This window comes from Athalia rosae, chromosome 4 (assembly GCF_917208135.1).
Source record: "Athalia rosae chromosome 4, iyAthRosa1.1, whole genome shotgun sequence".
In the NCBI taxonomy this organism is placed as follows: Eukaryota; Metazoa; Arthropoda; class Insecta; order Hymenoptera; family Athaliidae; genus Athalia; species Athalia rosae.
In genome coordinates this window covers 13,447,316-13,468,640 of record NC_064029.1, presented here as the reverse complement: position 1 = coordinate 13,468,640, position 21,325 = coordinate 13,447,316, and the positions used below count along the sequence as shown (strand labels likewise).

Below are 21,325 nucleotides of genomic sequence, written 5' to 3'. Positions count from 1 at the left end.
ATGTTCATGATTCGGGGGATGCGATTCGTAAAGTACGTAGACACCGGTGCTCCGGATTAACGTTAATTTAATTTCTCACTCGCGGCTACGAGTACCGCCGATGCTCCGTCAGAAAAAAGCTCGCGAACTGTTTTCGTTTTCGTCTCGTGTAAATTTATCGTTATTATTATTACCATTATTGTTGTCGTCATTTTTTTTTTGTATCTTTTCGTTTTTCAGTACAGCCCGGCTCAAGCTAATGATTAAGAGAGCGTGTCGGAGTAGCTGAACAACGGCTCGTGTCCGATGCAGCGTTACGACCGAATCCCTTCCATACGTACCGCGAACCCTCGGTTCAGCCGAGGCCCTTGGTCTCTGAATTTATCTCCTGCGTCGGTGTGCGGAGATGGTTATTTGGTAGTTAGCCACCTCCGCTTCGACTCCTCCTTCATGTACCGTATCCCAGGGGGTGCATCTCGAAACGATATTCGAGGCCCTATGCGGTGGTCACCTGTCCGTCACGTAACCGCGCCGTACCAAAGAAGAAGAAGAAGAAGAAGAGAGAAACGAAACGAAACGAAGATGTCCAACGAAAGAAGAGGATCGCGAACCACGCGACACCGACCCTCGGAGAGCGGTGAGTCGAAGGTCGAATGATTTTACGCGATTGATAAAGGCGAAGAAAAAAAAATGATAGGCAAGAATTGAGGATGTAGATTCGACGATTCGTTGCCAGAATCTTAAGTGAATTAACGATGAACTTCGCGTCGTTCGAGGTATATGATTATCCTTGGCGGTAGGCACAGTTCGTACACAGGGAGTGTGGGAACTAGGAAGTGAAATTACACGGCGGTATCATGACGCGCGGAGTCCTGAAGTCGAGCAACGTGGTATTATTCACATGTACCTTTTAACTAACCGAACACTCTGTTCCACTCGAACGTACGTGGTAATTCAAGTCGAATTGAATTTAGACACAGTTGTTTGTTTTGTTTTTCTTATTTTTTCAATTCTCTACGGGTTTTCGAAAAACTCGACCCAACGCAACGGCGGGCGAAGATTCGAACGAAACGAAAAGCGGAATGAAGAATCCTCTGGGAACCGAATGGTGAAAGTGATTAGCGAGGCGCGCGCGTAGCTTCCTGAACGGGGGTATATGGGTACGGAGTACGCGATTTCTGTGCTATGGCTAATTTTCTGCAGTAATTACGGAATAGAGGCGTACCTCTACCTCCTCGCGCACAGGTAGCATCGCATGATGGGAAGCCAATAGGTAATGATACGATATAAAGTCGTGGCGAATTCACATGCGATCCCTCGGGCTCCGTATGGAGGATTGAGTTCTTACTTCTTTTTTTTTTTTTCCGTTTCGTTTCATTTCATTTCATTTTACTTTTCTTCCCATTCTCCGCAAATACGGAAAGACTCGTGCAGCGGTACTTTTGTGAAATTCCAACGATATCGCGATCCTGAACTCTGTATGAGAATTCCGCACCGTGTATCGTATCGGATCACCGATTCCTAGCTACTGCAAACGATACTTGAACCAGATCGGAACCGAGTATTACTCGCACGCTATCCCTATTATGCACTTGAAAATGCAAAAATTCAACGCACGACCCCTGATTTTTTTCATCGACGAAAGGATTTTTTTTTCGAATTCAAAGGATCACGTGCACGGGTGTACGATTGGAAAGAGTAGATTTCATTTCTTCGTTTGGAATAAGACGTATTACGCTGAATACGTGCGCGGAAATGAATCCTTAAGAATTGCAGTTTGTTACCAGCGGCGTGTCAAATCGGTTTGGTTTCGCGGTGAAATATCTTTCGACCACATTGAGACCCTGCGGTACACGTCGACTTGTAAGGGCGCTGCGCGGGTATCGCTCATTAATCGAGACCTACTCGTGTTACCACGGGTTGTACGTGTACCTGCGTACGTACGTACGTATCGTCCGAACCGCCCCGCCACGACGCCATGTTGCGATTTCCGCATTTTTGCGCAACTTGATCCTAAACCGCACCTGCGGCTCTTACGAACTTCAGCTTCTCAACTTCAACTTACATGTACTACAACACCGCCGCAGTGAATTTTAAAAGCCACGATGTACGGTACAACCGACACGTTCGTTTCCCATCATACTTGGAACTTACCGTAACGAAATTTAATGTCGTTGTTGACTCGCTTACTCGGTAGCACAGAGAGGCAACGTCAATTGAAACTACCCACCGTACTCTTTGGTTGTTTTTTTGTTTTTTTTTTTTCCGTTCTTTTAATTTATTTTCGTTCTTTTTTCAACAGGGGTAACGAACTCCTTCCCTACGGAGATCCGGACGGAGTAGCGTGCTGCACGCGTTTTGAGCAATGTTTTTTTTATTCTTTTCTTTTTTTTTTATTCGTAAATACGTTGCACTCGATATGTACACACATATATGTGTAGGTATATATATATATATTACATGTACGTACGATAGGTCAGGGATCGAGGAGCGGGAGCCGCGTAAGCGATCCGTGCGAATCCCCCGGGCAAAACAGCGCGCGAATTACCGCTCGAAATTTGTTCTTTCTTTTCTTTTTTTACATCCGATTTTTTTTTTTATTCCTTCTTCTTTTTTCTTCTTTTCTTCGTTTTTACTTTATACATACCCTGAGAAAATTGATTTACCGTTCCCCCACTCCGTTGGCGTTCCACTGCGCGAAGCGCTCGATTCGAGACATGATTTAAGGTAGTCAGAAATTAGCGAACTGTTGTGTGCAATGTGCTCGATTAAAACTCATACAGTTTATGATGATTAAAATTTTTTGCTGGTGTATCCGCACAACGTATACTTACTCGCTAGGAGGTACAGGTGTGCAAGCTCAATTACATATGAGCAATAATATATACGAAGCTATACGTATATGTATAGCACAGATGCAATTCTTTACAGCCAATATGCAACACGCGAACTTACTCCGAAATAATCATTACATTTATCGGGTTTTTTGAATTTAAAAACCTTTTTTTTTCTCTTTCTTCTTTTTCATTTTCATTCTCTGCTTTCATGGGACTTTGCTTGACGTACGATCGAGTAAAATAATTAATCAATTTTCATTTATAATTATAATCGCGGTACACGATCGTGTCTAGATTAAGAAACGTTAATTAAAATTTTATGGTTGATAATTTTAGTGTCCCGCTGCACAGATGCGGCTTTCGCGTATCCGTGACGGGCACTCGTAGCCGTATGGGTGCGCGTGGTATATGAGAAAATCGTTATTCATAATCGAGTCGAAATTGAAAATATAATCCAAACGTGTCCGAAGCACACCCATGATCTGCTTTCATTATAAACGATCTCATGCGCAGGGCGAATAGTTTAATGAAATTTATTGCCAATTTTTAACGCGCCGAGTCTCACCTTGGATTCTATACCGCACGTCGTACGTCATGATTCGAGTTATATGCAGAAAGTTGCGGTCGGTTTTTTTCTTCCCATTTCTTTTTTTTTTTTTTTTTGTATTCAAGAAAACAGGTTCATGTAATAACATGGATGGTATACACACAGTATATGATATCATATATTTTCCTAATTAATTAACCATCGATAATAGAAAATAGCTGGGAGGTTATTTGTACCAGACCGTCGTATACTTTGTAATTGTCGTGAGGAATAGGATACAAAAAATTTCTTCTTAAAAAAAAAAGAAAACAAAAAATGCGATTAATTTTGACCCCGTCCGAGCTAACGCGCCTGACCAACGCAGCTCATCGTTCGTTACGGTATAGCACACGGCGTTCCGTCGAGGATCGGGAGGGGGATCGTTTTGAGAGATTGATTTTTTTTTTTTTTTTTGTTTTCATCATTTCTCTTACCAGCTTCATTTTTATTCCTGACCTCTTCACCTATCACGTGATGCATACGATACGTAGGTATACCTACCACGCGCAAGAGTCAAAATCGCGTACATACATCGAACGAACATGGGATGCTGCAGCGGATAAAGTTGAAAGAAAAAAAAAAAAAAGAAAGAAAGAAAGAAAGAAGTCCATGTACAAGGTATAATATGATTTATATTCCCGTAATGGGAGCGGAGCTCGGGCTATTATTGTTGCCTTGGGGTATACGTCATACGTACGTACGTAGGTATCCTACGTGTATAGTAGTTATTGGCTGGGTGAGGGCTTTCGCTCGACCAATCCGTTGTCTCGCTTTTTTGATAAACTCTTGCAGAAAACATAAAAGCGGCCGTATATACAGATATAAGGTCGGTAGAGGTATAGGTATAGTTTAAGCGGGAGCAAGATCACTTGTTGCAGGTATTCTACTCGCGGTTAAAGTCGGTCACGACTTACGTCCGACAGCATGACTACCGCCTGCAATGGGTGCATTGCTCGGTAATGTCTGACCTCAGTGGCGTACGTTAACAATCCATGAAATTTCACGGTGAAATCGATAGAATTATTTTCTGCTTTGAGAGATTCGGATCAAAATCATACGGTTGCGCGATTCCGGCTGATGTGGTGTAGGTACGTACATCAATGGCAGCGAGATATTTTCAGACAGCAATTGATCCTGATCACATTATTATGCTATCGGTATTCGATGCTTGAATTATAATAACGTATAATTTCACCCGTCATTTCGTATCCTAGTTTTTTTAGTCTCTTCGTTTATTTTTCAATTTTTCGTAGACTCGGTTCTCTTATTCTCGGCTCAGCGGATATAGAAAAATAAATTCCCATCGCGCCAAAGGTCAGAGAAATAAAATTTTATTGAATAGCAAATTGATGATTTAACTAGGCTTCCGTTGACAGCTCGCAAGATTTGTTGCAAGTTTCGTGACAGGTGAAAATAAAGTTTGCCGTAAGTTTGCAATTTTTTTTCATTCAATTTTCTTTGAAAATCACACATTTCGAGGGCTTCGTATTTCTTCCGGGATATTGAGCAATATCGGAATACAAAGAATCGGTCCGCGTCGCCGTTCGCGACTCTTTGTAAATGGCCTTAACTATACTGTCATATTTTTTACCATCGAATCTCGGGACAATATCTACTTTTTTTCCAAAATCTTTGAAAATGGGGATAATCATTTGGGGTTTGAGAAAACTCCCGGTAAACCTGCAGGAGCCCGTCTAAACGATCCTAAATATACCTATACTATACCGATACGTACATAACTTCGGAATGAACTTCAATGCTTCGAAAAAGTTACACGCAATTTAAGTTCAAACGACAACGCAATAGATAAATCCTCCCACAACACAAATTTTTCGAAGTGAAAAAAAAAAAGAATGTTCGTTGCAATAAAATTTCAAATTGCGTGGATTCTAATCGAAGAGACGTCGGCTTCTCATCGCGATATCATAAGTTACTCGCCATAAGGAAGTATTCGGCGTGAAAAGAAAAATATATTTTTTTGCACGTCGCGCAGAGGAATTCACGTGTATGAAAGGGTTATTATAGAAATATTATCCTTGAACCATAAATGTGAGAATTACTAGAGAGGCGTAAAGATGAAAAGACATGATGCGGGCTCCTTCTTCGAGTATTTTGTACGTCTATAGCGTAAGCGGTGTTAAATAGCGTCCGCGGATGCATTTTGCGGGGAAAGATTGTACGGCGTTTAGATAGCGTTGCGGAAAACGTTTGACTCTACTGTGTTAGCCACTGCGAATCTTTCGACCGTTCGCAGCTTGGGGGTTTAACGTATGTTTATTCGCACCCATAGGTTTCACAACTGTTTTACGATTATTACTGAAAATTTTATATTTCTCACCGTTTCTATTTGCTGCTGAAATTAAATTCAAAGCCGTTTAACGCCGTGCGGCAGAAGCGGCAGCGGCAGCGCGGCAGCCGTCGATTCAGCGGAAAATTTAGAGGACGTCTGAACGAACCGCGGTATACCCTCCGAGTTATACCTGTCAATATAATTAAAATTGATTATTAATATTCTTAATATACGAGATAATTATTTTTCCACGCGTTCGAAACGCCTGCGTTACGATATTCACAAATATTTCAATGTCTGTATATACATAACGCGATACTCGCGGTATGCGAACTATGCGGACTTGATATCTGTGCGTGGAATTATTTTTGCAAAATCGTATGTATGAGAAAATTACAGTTGTCCGTTTCGTTCCTTCGAGAAACACGCATATCGTGGTCGTCGTGGTGCCGCAGAGATATGGCTGTACACGAGTATATTTATATATTGGCGTGCGATGTGGCGTGGCGTGGTGCGGTGCGGTACGTGATTACCGACAGCCTCTGTTACGGCGGACGTAGTGCAGCTATGAGGTCGGAGGTCGACCCGCCTTCACTTACCGCGCGCTGAAGCCGCGCCGGTAATTGCAGCTGACCGTGACGCCGGAAATTTCGCCCAGCTCGCGTTTCGCTCGCTTTTACAAAAAGAGAAAAAAAAAGAGGAAAAAAATTATATAAATGTTTCTTTTTTTTCTTTCTTTCTTCTCCAACGCGGGTAGATAATGTTGATACAAAACGATATAAACTCTTATATATGGAATTGATTTTATTCCTCGCTGTATATGACGTAATATTTCGAAGGCTCTTTATTGATATCGATAAAAAATGAAGCTAAAAAATATCAATAATAAATTTCGTAGTTATTACTTTAATTATTATCTTTTGGAAAGTTGTACGGTGAAGTGTAGTTCACCGTTCAATTCATGCACTTACCAATTTCGATAATGACATGAAATTAATTAAGCCAGTTCGGAATATAAAGAAGAGGAATATTGGGAGGAAAGTTGAATGAGAACCGACTGTCGAGTCGGAGAGAGAAAGGGGGGGAGGGGGAATAAAATCGAGCGTAAGGGAGTAACGTATACCGTAAATATAATGACACCGCTGTACGTGTGTGCAGTAATTTTTATTCATTTTGTTCGATTTGTTCATTGTTTTTTTTTTCTCACATAGTCGTCGAATCAGTATTACGAGAAAATTGGTACGGTGGGTCGTAATTTTTGAAAAGTGTGAGGTGTGATGTCGCGGTAATGACGATCGGTAAGTGATGAGAGTACCGATATAAAGGCCCTTGAGGAGTCGAGTCTCGCGAGTTTGTGGCGGACTCGTATTAAACCGCTCTCGGTTCTCGTAATCACGTAATTGACGCGATCCGTCCAGCACTTAGAGGCCTCGCGAATGAATCCGGAGCGTATACCGGACCACATTTTTCTTTATCCGTATTGTATGGCTTAATCGAACTTTAATGATATCAGGTGCGGGCCGAAATAATTTAACATCGACGTACCCACCCCGTGTAACTATACGACACCCTGAACTCGCCCCCCTCCAGGTTTCACAGCGATTACCGATACCGTAAACTTTACAAAACCCCGTAATATACATTTCTGATTCCGAATTACGCCTAATCTTTTTTATTCAGTCCACGGTGTACCCCGATTTTTATTTGTTTTCACAGACCACTTTTCGTTTAATTCACCAATCGTACTAAACACGGGCTTTTTCGAAGCACTTAACGATGTAATTATTAGACGCATCGCGTGAAACCCGCTACAATTTTTGTTTCCTCAATTTTATAATGTTTTTCAAAATTTATACCCACTTAGGATCGAACGCTCTTCGTCTACACCTCGGAAATCTTATGGGATCCGTTGTACGCTTAATCTATAAAACTGTGTCGTAGGTTATTTTTACTGCCGTTACTTTCATCGCCTACTTGTAACGATAACGATCTTCTAATTTATTTCGTCGGATAATACGTAATGGGGTTTCATCCACCAGACCAATTCCAGTCGAAAGAATTGAAAAAATAATTTCGTCGCAATAAACATTTGACCAAAATTATTTTCAGACTTCATTTTATTTGGTTTTTTTCTTTTTCTCATTCGGACGTTGGGAAATCGTAGAGTATGGAAAAATAGATTCAATTTCTGAATGGCATTCAACGAAGGGGACAAGAATTTCAGAAGATATTTTTGCGAAATTTGATACGCTTCCATGACACAGAAGATTACCTATTATTATAAAAATAAGTACCTGTTATACCTATGACATGATGTCAGAAAATATTTTCAAAATATATTCCTAATATTATTTTTCAAATATTTCACGATAGATGGTTGTACGTATAAATTTGTCATGGTAGAAACTTGGAGTACCCACTAGCAGGACGTACTATTACAATGCACTTTTTCACATCAACATTTCTTTGTCACTGATGGAAAAAAGGTTTCGTTTTTGTACAATAGAGTCGAAAATATTTGCAAATGATCTACCCTTTGTCAGCGTAGCCGGTGCATCCACAGACACGCGTCTTCTTCGAGAGAAAATTTCTCAAAAATTTTCCGTAATTCGAAACCCGTGACGACGTTCGCATAATGGAATAACTAACGATCGCTGATGGGATCGTAACACTTATTGTTGTCACATCTGTGGGGGATGTCAATGGTCAGGAAATGAAGTGTATTTCGAATACTTGTTAATTTGAATTTTACAAGTAAAATATTTCGGTTCAAATTTTTCTATTATCAATCAACATTTTATTCCTCATCTATATTTTATATTTTCGACATCAATTCGAAAACGGACAGCCAAATGAACGGAAACAGAAATCTATAAATGTATATTTATACCGCATTTCGTCCTCCCTTCGTTACAGCGAAATGCGATTGATATGCAAATCGCACCGTCATTAGGCCAGCTAACGGACATCGTTTAAAATAGAATCAAAAAACTCGGCGACCATTTCCGGTCGAGTCCGATGAAAGGGTATTCCTTACGTATTCATTCGTCGGTAGAGGGCTGAAGAAGGATGCACTTTTAGTTGGTCATCCGTCGTTAAAATGAAAAATTACACTTACCCAATTGTGCCACGCAAATTGAAATTTGATGTTACATCTGCACCGGCGGTACAGCGGTCAGCTGCTATAATATACGCCTTCCTCGGACAACCTCCGAAGAGGGAGGGGGTGGGGGGGGGGGGGGGGTAAGGAAAAAAAATTCGGGGTATCCGAAAGACATTTGGGAAATACTCTCGAGGTAGGCTTCTCCAGAAGGAATGCAATGCAACATTATTCTTTCACGATTTGCATCAACTATAATTTTATTCGTTTTCTTAATTTTTTTCGTTTTTTCATTCCATCTTGTTAAGTTGGAGATTAGCTCGGAGTATTAAGTTGCGCTTAAACGCGAATAATTAACATATGAAAAGTTCGAACCCAAGGACCCCGCGTACCGCGGGCACCGCTAAAATCTCAAATGTTTTGCGCAGCGGGAATTCCGACATACTTCTGGTATTTAGTCTGAAGGATGAGTGCCATCAGTGTGATAAATAAACGGCGGTTCTCCACCATATTTAACCAAAGCCTCGCGTTTTCTCGGGCACTATATATAGTTCAAGGGAATAAGTCCTGTCACACAGGTGGTTTCGTGGCATTCGCTCTTTGCCGAGAAAAGACTTCCCCTATCCAAATAATTACCGACATTTATTTCAACCGGCGAACGCGGCGAGTTATTTTCTTTTTACCATTTTTCTTTTTTTTGTTCTTTGTTTTTAACGCAGTGGAAAAAAGCGTACGTATCCAGCCAGTCGTGGTGTAATTATATAAAAATGTGGGTAACCGCACGAGTTTTGAAGAGTGAAAAGAAAAGTAAAAAATGGCGGGTGCTTTGAGAAGAATTTTCCATGTTGATGAAAGGGACAAAAAATATTCAGGTGTATTAAGAAAAAAAACAAAACAAATGAGAATAGTTACGGGGGTCGTGAATTTTGGCTGCGTTCTATATTTAAATTCGTCTTCCAACACTTCTGCGGCGGGTGGAAAGCCAGGGCTATACCGCTAATCCCGAAAATGTGGTCCACCTCAACCTTTACATAAAAATGTTAAACCCGTGTCAGAATATTTTTCAGCCCCATAGACCAGACGTATCTCTCATGGCGAGTCAAAATGTTTTTTACCCATCTCCCACATTATGCTAATCTGCCATATTTTAGTTCTCATACCTGCACCCCGACATGGCTTGGTTTTCTTTTCTCGGCCACTTTCTTTTTCCAACAAAATTTTCAGTTCCCTCGCGGCAATTAGCGCGATTAAATAAATTTTTGTCGTCGTGGATTTTTTTTTCTTTCCTAACCAACACGTCTGCGAATGAAGAGTATTTCAACCTGCGCCCCGAGATCGCAGGATGTCGGAACGAAAAGAGAAAAATAATATTGGAAAAAAATTTTTTCCTTTTTAGTAAGAATCGTATTAAAGAAGCAAGAAGCATTCATCGAGAAAAATGATCTCGGTATGCAGTATAGGTTATTCCTAAAGTGGCAAATATATATATACCATTCAAGTATTGAAGATCTTTCTCAGATGAATGGAAGCGATGAGAATAGATCAATAAACCACTTGATATCCCGAATAGATTTCTGAAATATAAATATGAGGATTAAAAAAAAAAATGGTTAAACAAAACTGACCGGATGTAGATAATCCCCCTTCTATCCAGCGGTAGATCCTTGGAGAGAAAAAAATGCGGTAGCAAAAGAAACGTAGGCAAAAAAAAAAACTAAATGGAGGGAAAAAAAAAGTTTGAAGGGTCGGTTCTACCGGACTTGAAAGATGCACATTTGCGGATGCAGGAGATACGCTACTCCCATATATTTTCAGCGCTAGGATGTGATGTAATCCTATTTGAAAAAAGAACCGACCTTCGTGACCGTAGTTATAACCTGACACCGTTTCTCAAAATGCTCAATGAAAGATTGATGACCAATATACCCAGTTCCTCATTTATACATCGCTTTCTAGATCAGCATCCCAATAATATTAACGACAAAATCAAAAGGACGTGTGCAGCTATTATAAAATATCCAGCTGCGGGTCGTCTGCGCCGTTACTATTCAGAGAATAATAAATTTTACATGAAATAATCGTGGGGAAAGTGAGTACAGAATTGTACAGCAAACTATATAACTTGAACGGATTATAGATGCCCGGGCAAAGAACGACTCATGTCAAACGTCATGTTAGGTGCATCAGCCGTCTAATTATATTCCGCGATTTACAATACCTTTGGACGAAATTGAATCCGACCCTCTGAGAAAAAAGAAAAAAGAAAAAAGAAAAAAAGAATAAAACGAACGAATGAAAAATATCTGAACTTAATGTGCCTGTCCGTCGGTTGTCTCTTATACTCTCATCTTTTGATTTCTCGGATTAAAACCAAAGGGCTATCGTTCTTTTTCCTTTTCGATCTGACTCCCCGCTGGTATCGAAACGGGTCGTTGGCGCAGACATCACGACGAGCTGTACGAAAAATAGAATATACGATTCTCGGTTGATTTTTTTTTTTTGGTTTGATTGTCTTTTTCTCTTTTATCAGCTCGCGCAATTTTCAGCTGTTCCTTCGTTCAACGTTTAGTCTTGATAACTGATCTGCAAAAATTTGTTTTTCGGTAAAAATAAAAAGATAGACAAATGATTCTCACCTTGTATCATGTTTGATTTGTGTTAAACACGATAAACCGCGGTATAAATGAACGAGTAACGTAATTGTGGGGATATCACACGACGTGTTTTGTATGAAAGTCGGAAAAAGAGAAATAAAATTATCGAACGAACGGGTGTAAAGAGAGAGAGAGAGAGTGCAAGAGAAACGGGACGATATCGAGTGACTTTGATCGTCGGGGAAATCGCGGAACGTCGCACTATCAGCGAGTTGTCATCAGCAATCGGTGTGAGACCGCAGCTCACGCGTGAATTCGAGTGGTTGTTCGAGCAAGAAATTACCAATAAGAAGAGAACAGATGCGTTACTAAACGAACCACGTGTTCGCGTGCGTTTATATTAAGTAGGTTTACATAAGTATATGTATTTATATAATGCGGAGGTGCGGTGCGGGGAATAAGAAAGAAGATGCGAACGACGAAGACCCGGCGAAACGGGACACCGAGTGTCAGACCAAAGGATCGAGAGGCTGACACAAGAGCCAAACAAATGTATTCGGGGAGATTCTTCTAATGAATTTCATGATTTATCGTGTTTTGGTAGGACAACTTCTCTCAAACTGCTGGAGAAGAGAGTTACACAGCGTCGGGGGAAAAACAGGACTCTCCCTATAATCAGGGAAAAATTTAAGAAACACGCTTCTTCCTGTTAACGAAGCATGTGCGCAACTTTTACGTACTGCGCCCGGAAAAACGAAACAACCGTTCCCCTTTTCTTCTTTTTTTTTTTTCCCCACCTTTTTTCTCAAGCCTTTTTTTATTCATTCAGACCCCAAGGAGTTTTCACACCGCTCGTTGCTTTGAATTTATTGTATAATTTTCTATGCGATATATCGAATAATTAAGGGTGTTAGAAAAAAAAAAAAAAAAAACAGAAGGAAGAGAACGTGAAGCCGTAATTTGAAGAGCGCGTACAAGACTGGCGGTGCATGTGCCGCGGTTATGATAAATAAAGAAGGGAAACGCGTGATTTTAAAAAAGACACGGTTGCGGGCGGGTGTCCGTTCAGAAAATGGTAGGGATTAGCGTGTTACATAAAGACCGTGGAGCATATTTTAGTAATCCTTTTGATGGGCGGCTCGGGGCTCGTTGGACGGCGTCGACCCCCGAGCCCAGCGGTCCCTTTGACGCGTGGGTGTAGCATACAAATCGGTTCCTTCGCATTTCAACACGTTTCGTTGAAATTACAGCCGCAAACGGTCCTGTACACCCGCGGCATCCGATGCAGACGAGGGGTGAACTTGATTATGATTTATAACGACCACAGATACGATTCCATCTTCTTATCTCACGCGCCGCAATCCGACGCCAAAGACTCTCCCAGGCTAGCGAACCACCGTCAGGAAATATAAAAGGGAGAAAGACAAATCACTCGCTGCACCTGAGACTCTAGAATCAGACTCATTCATCTGTGAGATATTTTTTCACTATTTTTTTTTCCACCCTACTCGGTCTTCTACGGGTATTAATAAGGTCTATATATAGTGTCACCAAAGGGCTGAGAGCGATCACACTTTTTCTTTTCTTTAAAAAAAAAAAAAAACAAAAAAAAAAAAACAAAGGGTGGTTTATGTTATGATTGCTATTTGAAGCAGGTATAATATACGTTCCTGAATACGACGAAGGGGAAATCAAAATCCATGTAGGCGTACGTGAACGGGGCGAGAAGCGAAGTTAAGCGAACAGTGGCGATAGAAATAGATTTTGGCACACAGACTTTTATGGTAGGTTTACTAGGTCTGGACATGTTAGAAAATGTTTTCTCAGCTGGCGCTTCAGTTTTGTGATCTCATTGCCCGTGCCGTAGCTCGGGGCGATCGTAGATGGCGTGGAGAGAGACGGCTGCGGGGCTCTGCTTCGTTTGAGAAAATCTTTTCAGTAGTTTTGGGACATGGTCGGCTGCCCACAAAGCCCGAGTTCTCTTTCATACGGCTTTTATTGTACTTTTAACACAATGTAATTCGTCCGATATTCACGGGGTAGGAAAGTATACGTCGGTTGTACGTACACGTTTATGGGGTGTGTACCGTATACACCTTTCACCTCACATGTATGAATATATATATACGACGTGGTGTAACGTAGCCTTTACGAAATTATAGAAAACCGATTGCGCACGCGAGATCGTCTGAAAAAAAAAAATGACTCGGAAATCATCTTTCGTACTTTTTTCAACCCTTAAATCGGAATGCTCTCCCAATCATTCTTCGCGCTTTTTATTTTTCTTATACTCATTCGATAATCCATGCGTTATTCAGTTTTTGTAGGATCTCGCCTGTTTGTTGTTTTTGAGACAAAAAAACCAGTTGAATTGATACAGGTACACAGAAAAATTGAAGAATATTTTCAAAACATTTTTCGATCCAAGCTCTCCCGCATTGTTTCTATTTTAACGATTTTATTCCGAAAATTATAATGCGTTTTGCGTTTTAGCGTAGGTCATTCGTGAATGAATTCGAAGATCGATTGTTTATTGATTGAATATGCCGCGGGCGTTTGCCTCTGATTTTTCGTTTCACGGTTCGTTTGAATCGCTCCATAAGTTCAACGAGGCGATCTTGAACCTCTAATGATTCGTGAAAATGAAAATCCCCGCAAATAAGAAATCCTCTATACACCCGGTTATCCTGTACGTATAATGCATACCTGATATTACGAGTTGCGAAAAAGTCTCCCTGTTCAATTACTGCTTGCCCGAGCGAGTTGACCGGTCTTGAAAATTCCTTGAAGCGTTACTCGCTCACTTGAGTTGCGTTTACAGTTCACGTCAGATTACCTCAGATTATTGTCCGTCTGGTTTGGCGTGCACTCTTCCTCCTTCAACGGTGAGAACTCAGCTGTATCTTGATCCGATTGTCAAACCGATCAATCGATATTCATTCCCTATATTTATCGATGCGACCCCTTCGTGAGCTATTTGTCATAATTAATGAGACGTACGAAAGATCGAGATTAACTTTCAGTCCCTTCGATTATTTTTAATATTTTGTCACGCAAAAACTGGCCTCTTCCTGTACACGATTGTGCCACTGAAGATTCATTATGAGTTCCAATCTTATAGGAATCCAAATCCGGTGTCCGATTCCTTTCATTTTGAATTTAAAGAATAAGCGCTATAACTTTGGGCTCAAATAATCGTTATGGTGAGAATATGTTCGATAACTTATCAGTATTTCGAGAGCGATATTCATTCATTTATTTGTCTGATAAATAATCAATTTATTATTTGATTGATTTATTATTCAACGGGTATGATTTCGATGCTTCGAAATTTATGTGTCCATTCACTTATTTATTCATTTGTTCGGTTAGTCATCAATTCATTTATTTATTAGTTGAATATAAAAATTTATACACGATTTCTATATAGTCTCATATTCGAAGCAATCGTCTATAGTTGCAGACGGTTTTAGTAATCAAACAATCGATATTTATTAATAGTATTTTGAACAGGTTATTAATGATTAGTGTTTCATGAGAATTTTTATTTATTTATTTGTTGACTAATAATTAATCGAATTAAGTAATTGTATGATTTCGATGCTTTTCAATTTGTGTTCATTTATTCGTATATTCGATTGTTCATATATTTATTCATTCATTGAATCATAAAATGTACATGATTTCTATATAAACTCACGTGTTCATTGCTAAATCTCGTCGACATACCTTGATGTTTTACTTTGGAGTTCGATAAATTAGCGATAATTTGTTTAATTTCGGAGATAGAATTTTCTGGCTTGCATATTCGGATTCCTAAGTTCAAAATACATAGGTATCGCCTAGAAAACCCGATTAAAAAACTCTAAATTCTCATCTCAGATTTTGAGAAAAACCTAAGGCTATATGCTCACCGTTTTTTTGTGGGTGAACAAGATTATTCGCATATTCCAACGTCAGGCATCTGAATCCGGTATCCAAATTCACTCGTATATCGAATAGCAAAATTTTGCGTCGTAACTTTTTGCTAGGAATATCCTTTGTCGTTGAAATTTCGAATAATGAGACATAATTACTTACACATTAATGAACTCTTACATTAGGACTTACAATTAGTCGGTGATAATGTTCTCAACCTCGGGATAGTGGTGCTCGTGTTCAAATACTATAATTCGTCTATCTATAGGATTTGGGAATTTATCATAGGTTTATAAATAATCTTCGCTGTTTTATTCTGAACGAATTTATTCATATATCTTAGGTTCAGGTCTACAATTTTACTTTATTTCATATGGGACATTTTCTTTCAGGCTTTCAATCAGTCACTACGGCGGCTAATTCGTCGCAGTTCTCATTCAACTTCCAACCACGAAGGGCAGGAGTTATACATGGCATCGTACAATTCGTTCACAGGTATGAAATAATTATCAGTCAGTATGATATAAGTTAGTGTATTATAAAAATATATTCAATTTGATATATTATAACATCACATTGGCAGTAATAAATCCTTACATTATGTCATTATTAATGCACTTTAAAAATATATTCAATTTGATATATTATAACATCACATTGGCAGTAATATATTAACATATAATATCATATAACATAGAATTAATATATTGACATAGAACATAATATTGGTAATAATTTATTCTTATATTACACGTTATTATAATTCACTTTTCGTATGTTTTAGGTATCCGGAGATGCTGCCGCCGTAGCTGCTGTTTGACCGGACTCCCCCTGTTCATCGGGGGGAGTCCACCGTCCCCTGGGACTGCGCGGCCTCCCACCGCCCCCGGGGTCCCAGGGGACCCGGTCCCCGAGGACATGTCTTCGGGGATGCGGTATCCCCGCTGGAGGGGATGCCATATCCCGACGGACATGTCCTCGGGAACTGGTCTTCGGGGACACGTGTCCCCCCAGGGACACGTCCCCGGGGATGCGGTATCCCCGCTGGAGGGGATGCCGGGTCCTTGGGGGCGTGGCCTTGGGGGAATACGCGTCCTCGAAAATCCCGGGAAAAGGAGGCCTCAAGCGGACACTTTGTTTTTCGTTTCTCTAGAGAAATCAAGAAAACGAGTGACCGCTTGGGACCTCCTTTTCCCGGGATTTTCGAGGACGCGTATTCCCCCAAGGCCACGCCCCCAAGGACACGGCATCCCCTCCAGCGGGGATACCGCATCCCCGGGGACGTGTCCCTGGGGGGACACGTGTCCCCGAAGACCAGTTCCCGAGGACATGTCCCTCGGGATATGGTATCCCCTCCTGCGGGGATACCGCATCCCCGAAGACATGTCCTCGGGGACCGGGTCCCCTGGGACCCCGGGGGCGGTGGGAGGCCGCGCAGTCCCAGGGGACGGTGGACTCCCCCTGATGAACAGGGGGAGTCCGGTCAATGATGTTGGAGGAACTGCGACCTGTAACACAAATGATAAATCAATAATTAGTGAACGCAATACGTGACTTAGTGTATGACCTATCATGTAACCTGATGTATAACTTATTTTATGATACAGTATATAAGTATATAAGACGTTGGAATTATAATAAATTGTACCAAGTTATGAGATAATAAATTTTTGTCTTGCCTTATTGGCGTGTCTGATGAATTATATTATGGGATGCATGAATTTTCCAAGTCCAATGGTTAATACTGGGTGATCTGATTTTATGAGGAGGATTTCGAAAGAAAATCTTTTCTGAGGGGGTGCAATTCATATACCAAGACTTCGAATGGCAGATTATACTAGGGGCTCTTGAAAGGGATGAGTTGAATGAAACATACCTCTGCTGAAAAAAAAGGAGTTGTACGTCTCATGTGCCGCAGTTCTATCTCGACTGGGGAAGGACGAAGGGAAGTTGATCGTCGAGACGACTTGGCGATGTCGTGTTTCGAGTTCCACTCGATTACCAGCTCGAAAAAGACGACGCAGAATCGGCAGACAGGATTGAAGTCGATGTTCCGAAGAAAAAATCAAGCAATGTTCATTTACTGAAATCAAAAAATAATAATCTGTTCAATTCGACTTACGATGTGATAATCAATAATACCTATATAGTATTTCAAGGGGTGTGAATTGTCTCACAAGAATCCGAAACTACCTTGAATCTTATTTTTCAACGAGTGGGACCACGCAATCGTTAGCTACCTTTGGAACCTATGGGCAGCAGTTGACGATGATACGACGATGCCGATAAATGCAATATTCTTCCTACTATTGAGGAAAGGTTTTATCGGTTATCGTGATCAAATCTCCGGGAATAGTTAGGCAAGATCACATTACACGATTCCTAATTATAGTTTTATCTCGAACAAAGTGTGCCCATCTCGATTATTGATTTACGTGATAGGTAAATTGATTTTGGGAAATATTCTATTCGTACTTATCAAAACCTACATCTTGAGTCGTCACCTGGTCGTATAGGATATCAGGTATAGAGTTTCACATTCTACCAGATGATAATCGCGGCAAGTACGAGGTAGACTCTAAATCAACCGCAAACAAAACTGATACTTCGGACCCCCTCGTTTAGCAACAAATCCCGTTGCCTCATATAATCATCGATTACTCGTCTCGTCGTCGTGATTGAGATTTCGTAAATTTTCATGAAAATAAACTCCGAGGTGAAAATCCAATGAGCAAATATTCCGTTTCCAAGCAATAACTAACGGTGAACTAGCGTAACTCAGCAGCCAGGTGCTCGTTGAGATCGTCAAACAAATCAAGTTAAATAGTCACCTCGAAAAGTTCGAGTCACCTGTACGTTCGTAACCGTATTAAAATAAGCGGGACAGAGGGAAGACGTTAATACCGAAGGATCGAGAGAAGGTGTTGAGAAGCCGGCGTAGGTATACGGGGTGTGAGAAAAGCTGGTCTATACACGGTTGTAAAGATGATAGAAGATTTCCGTACTCCTATGTATCATATAACTTCTGCTGACCATAAAAGGAGCAGGACCAGGTACCGACTGTGCGCTCGTATTTCGGCGCGATAACTGACGGGATCGTGTAGGGTCTCAGGATGGAATTAAAAGCGGCGGTAGCCGACTCGACGCGCGACACAAAGACGCCAATAAACTCGGCCTAAGTATATCTAATGACATCATTTGCCCGACAAATGCAACGAGCGGCCACAAAGCGAGTCGAAAGAATTATCTTTTTTTCCCCACCTCGAGGAGTTGAAAAAATTTCCAAAGGATCGATGGGCTTAAATTAAGGTACGGTATAGGAGGAGAGGATCTATTCCACGTCTTTACGGTATAACTGGAAGCCGATAAGTTCGACCTCGCGACCGCCGATGGAAAACCGACGCCTCTACAGCAGGGACAAATCTTGGATCACTTTAATTTTATCGTCAAATAAATCATATATACCAGAATCGCAATTTATTCGGTACACGTTCGCGAAGCGAATTCTCTTCCTTTTTGTCTATTCGTTTCAACCGAGCCTTTTTATTTCTTCCCTTACGTTTGATTTGTTTGTTTGTTTGTTTGTTTGTTTGATTATCAGCAGCTCTCGAGCTGTACGTTCAACGTTGTAAACTTCCGAAGGTGATGATTTGCGGCCTTCCTCTTATAGATTGGAAAGCAAAAAGGAGGAGGAAGCTGCTGGCAAGGGGTAAGAGGAGGCAGAAGACAGCGGACTTGAAATTAAACTTTAGATTCAATTTCGCGGGGCGTCAGCGGCTGACGTCGCGTCCGCCCACCACGAGGACGTTGATATACGACATGATACACCTACTATGCACGGTCTCACTTTTTCACTCTTTGTAATGGTCTATTCGATCTCAGCAGTTCTTCAAAACGAAAATAAAAATAAAACGAAATAGAAAAATCCCGCAATAAAATATTTAACATAAAACTCAAGAATGGTTGTACGAAATTCTTGTGTATTATGAGAAAATTTTCAAATACACGTCGAACGGAATTCCCCGCAAGGAAAAATTTCCCTGCGTAAAAAAGAGCTCCGAATACGCCGTGCCGCCAATTATAGCAAGGCTTTGAAAAATAAAGTGAGGAGTTTACTGCCGGAGCGAATAAGGAAAAAAAGACAAACATATAAAAAAAACGGACACTTCCAGGGTGGATGATACACATTTATACCAGGGTAGAAAAATTTATGTAAGTCTCTACACGTGCGTACGCGTAACGTGTATCGGCCTGGATGTTGCGGCTTGTCATAAATTTTGCGTGTTATCATCGAGCGCGATCATATTTATCTAACAAATAATTATTCTCGATTATCTTCGGATGATGCATGCCTTGGCAAACGTAGATCGAAGATACGCGAGGCAGCAGCCTCCGACACTCCGGTGCCTTTGTTTAACGCTTATGGGTACGTATAGGTGTATAATACCTATGCAAGTACGATCGACCAAAGCGTAGCTGTGTGTGTATGAGCGTATCGGTATGTATTCATATATGGATTTGTGTGTAACAGAGCGCGATACGCCTCAGCCAAACGCGGACAATTCGTTTAATTTACGACGCGGTAGACTTAAAATGAAAATATCGCGGTCACGACTTCTCCGAAGGATCCGCACTCGAAATGTGTAACAGACGATTCGACGATAATTTTCGGAATAACTTAATGCGGGTCAATGACCAAATTTTCATCTCATCCATTAGCAGGTACGATAATTCCATTTGAAGAAAAAAATCTAGCGGTAGAATAAAAAAATATAAGATGGATTGAGATCGGCTCTTCTCAGATAATTAGCGAAATGAATCTTGCAGTTTGGAGCGAGTTAGAAGTTTGCCGACGCCTAACCCGTCGGGGGCAGGGTGAGAGGAGAGAAAAAAAAAAATCCGTACCCAACTTCATTTTGACCTTTGCACTCCGAGGCCCTCGATATTTCATCGTTTCGCCAAAGCATACTCGTAAATCAAACGATTCTTTTATTTATGCTAATTAACGACAAATGCAGGTGGCTGCCGCAGAGACGACTGACTTGTGTGCGGGCTACGAAATTTTTTTTTTCTCCCCTCCCTATAATTCAACTCTCGCAAAGTGGAGGGGTACGGCTATTATGCCAAAACGAGGAACGGACGAGACGAAAAGAAATTAGAAAAGTTTTTCGATTATCATAGGAGAGGACGAACGTCGTATTTAACGGCCACAGTCGCATCCGGGTTATACAGTTGAGAAAATATACGTGACCTTTTTATTACCGCCGCCGCGAAGTGAGGAAAATAAAATAGAGCAATGAATAAGTTGACGGATGAAGAAGAGAAAAAAAAAGAAGATAAAAGTTGGGGTGAATCGTCGTTCTGACACCTGATTTGGCGTGGCTGATGCACGGAGAGATTGATTAGTCCCGAAAACAAATAAAAACTGTTTACTTAGGGTCCCTGCAAAAACATATATGGATAGCCATGTACCATGGGACATGGTAAATCCATTAGAATCACAGAAATCAAGTAGTTCCACAAGAATCGCCTTGTTGCATTTCGTTAGTCAGAGTCTCGGCGTATTTTCCCAGTTGTTTCTCGAAGCTCGAAAATTTTTTTTTTCGACGTTTGACGAAGACTGATCGATTCGAATCGGTCAGATTTATTTTCCAATCGAATTCGTCTCGAGTCTCAACAGCTGCGTAGCTACTACCATTTGGCAGTTATAATTACCGCGTTTTCCAAATCAAACGATAATCAAATTGCCGATAATCGTTTGTATCGATAAAATAATATGTTGACAATCATGAATTTCATGAATAAATTTCATCGCGTTCTTTCGTAACCAATAATGCAAATGCCTCGTCATAAAATTCTTGAATGAATAACACAATCCCGCGCCGTATTTCAGGTGAAATAAGTTGTTATTAACGTATTAGTGATTTAATTGCAAATTTTTCTTGTAACTCAAGGCAGTTTTAAGAAGTGTAAATTAACTATTGAATTATAACCAGCTAGTTTCGAATCGATAAAATATTT

At 40.7% G+C, this 21,325-nt stretch overlaps 1 protein-coding gene across 1 annotated transcript; it reads left to right on the top strand.

Annotated features, from left to right (window-relative positions):
* Nucleotides 1-219: 219 nt before the first annotated feature.
* On the top strand, nt 220-16,242 carry LOC125500768. The gene is made up of 3 exons (XM_048654765.1): nt 220-616; nt 15,697-15,799; nt 16,089-16,242. Exons 1-3 carry the CDS (start codon nt 286-288, stop codon nt 16,111-16,113), a joined length of 459 nt encoding a protein of 152 aa, XP_048510722.1. The 5' UTR covers nt 220-285; the 3' UTR covers nt 16,114-16,242.
* The last annotated feature ends 5,083 nt before the right edge of the window (nt 16,243-21,325 follow it).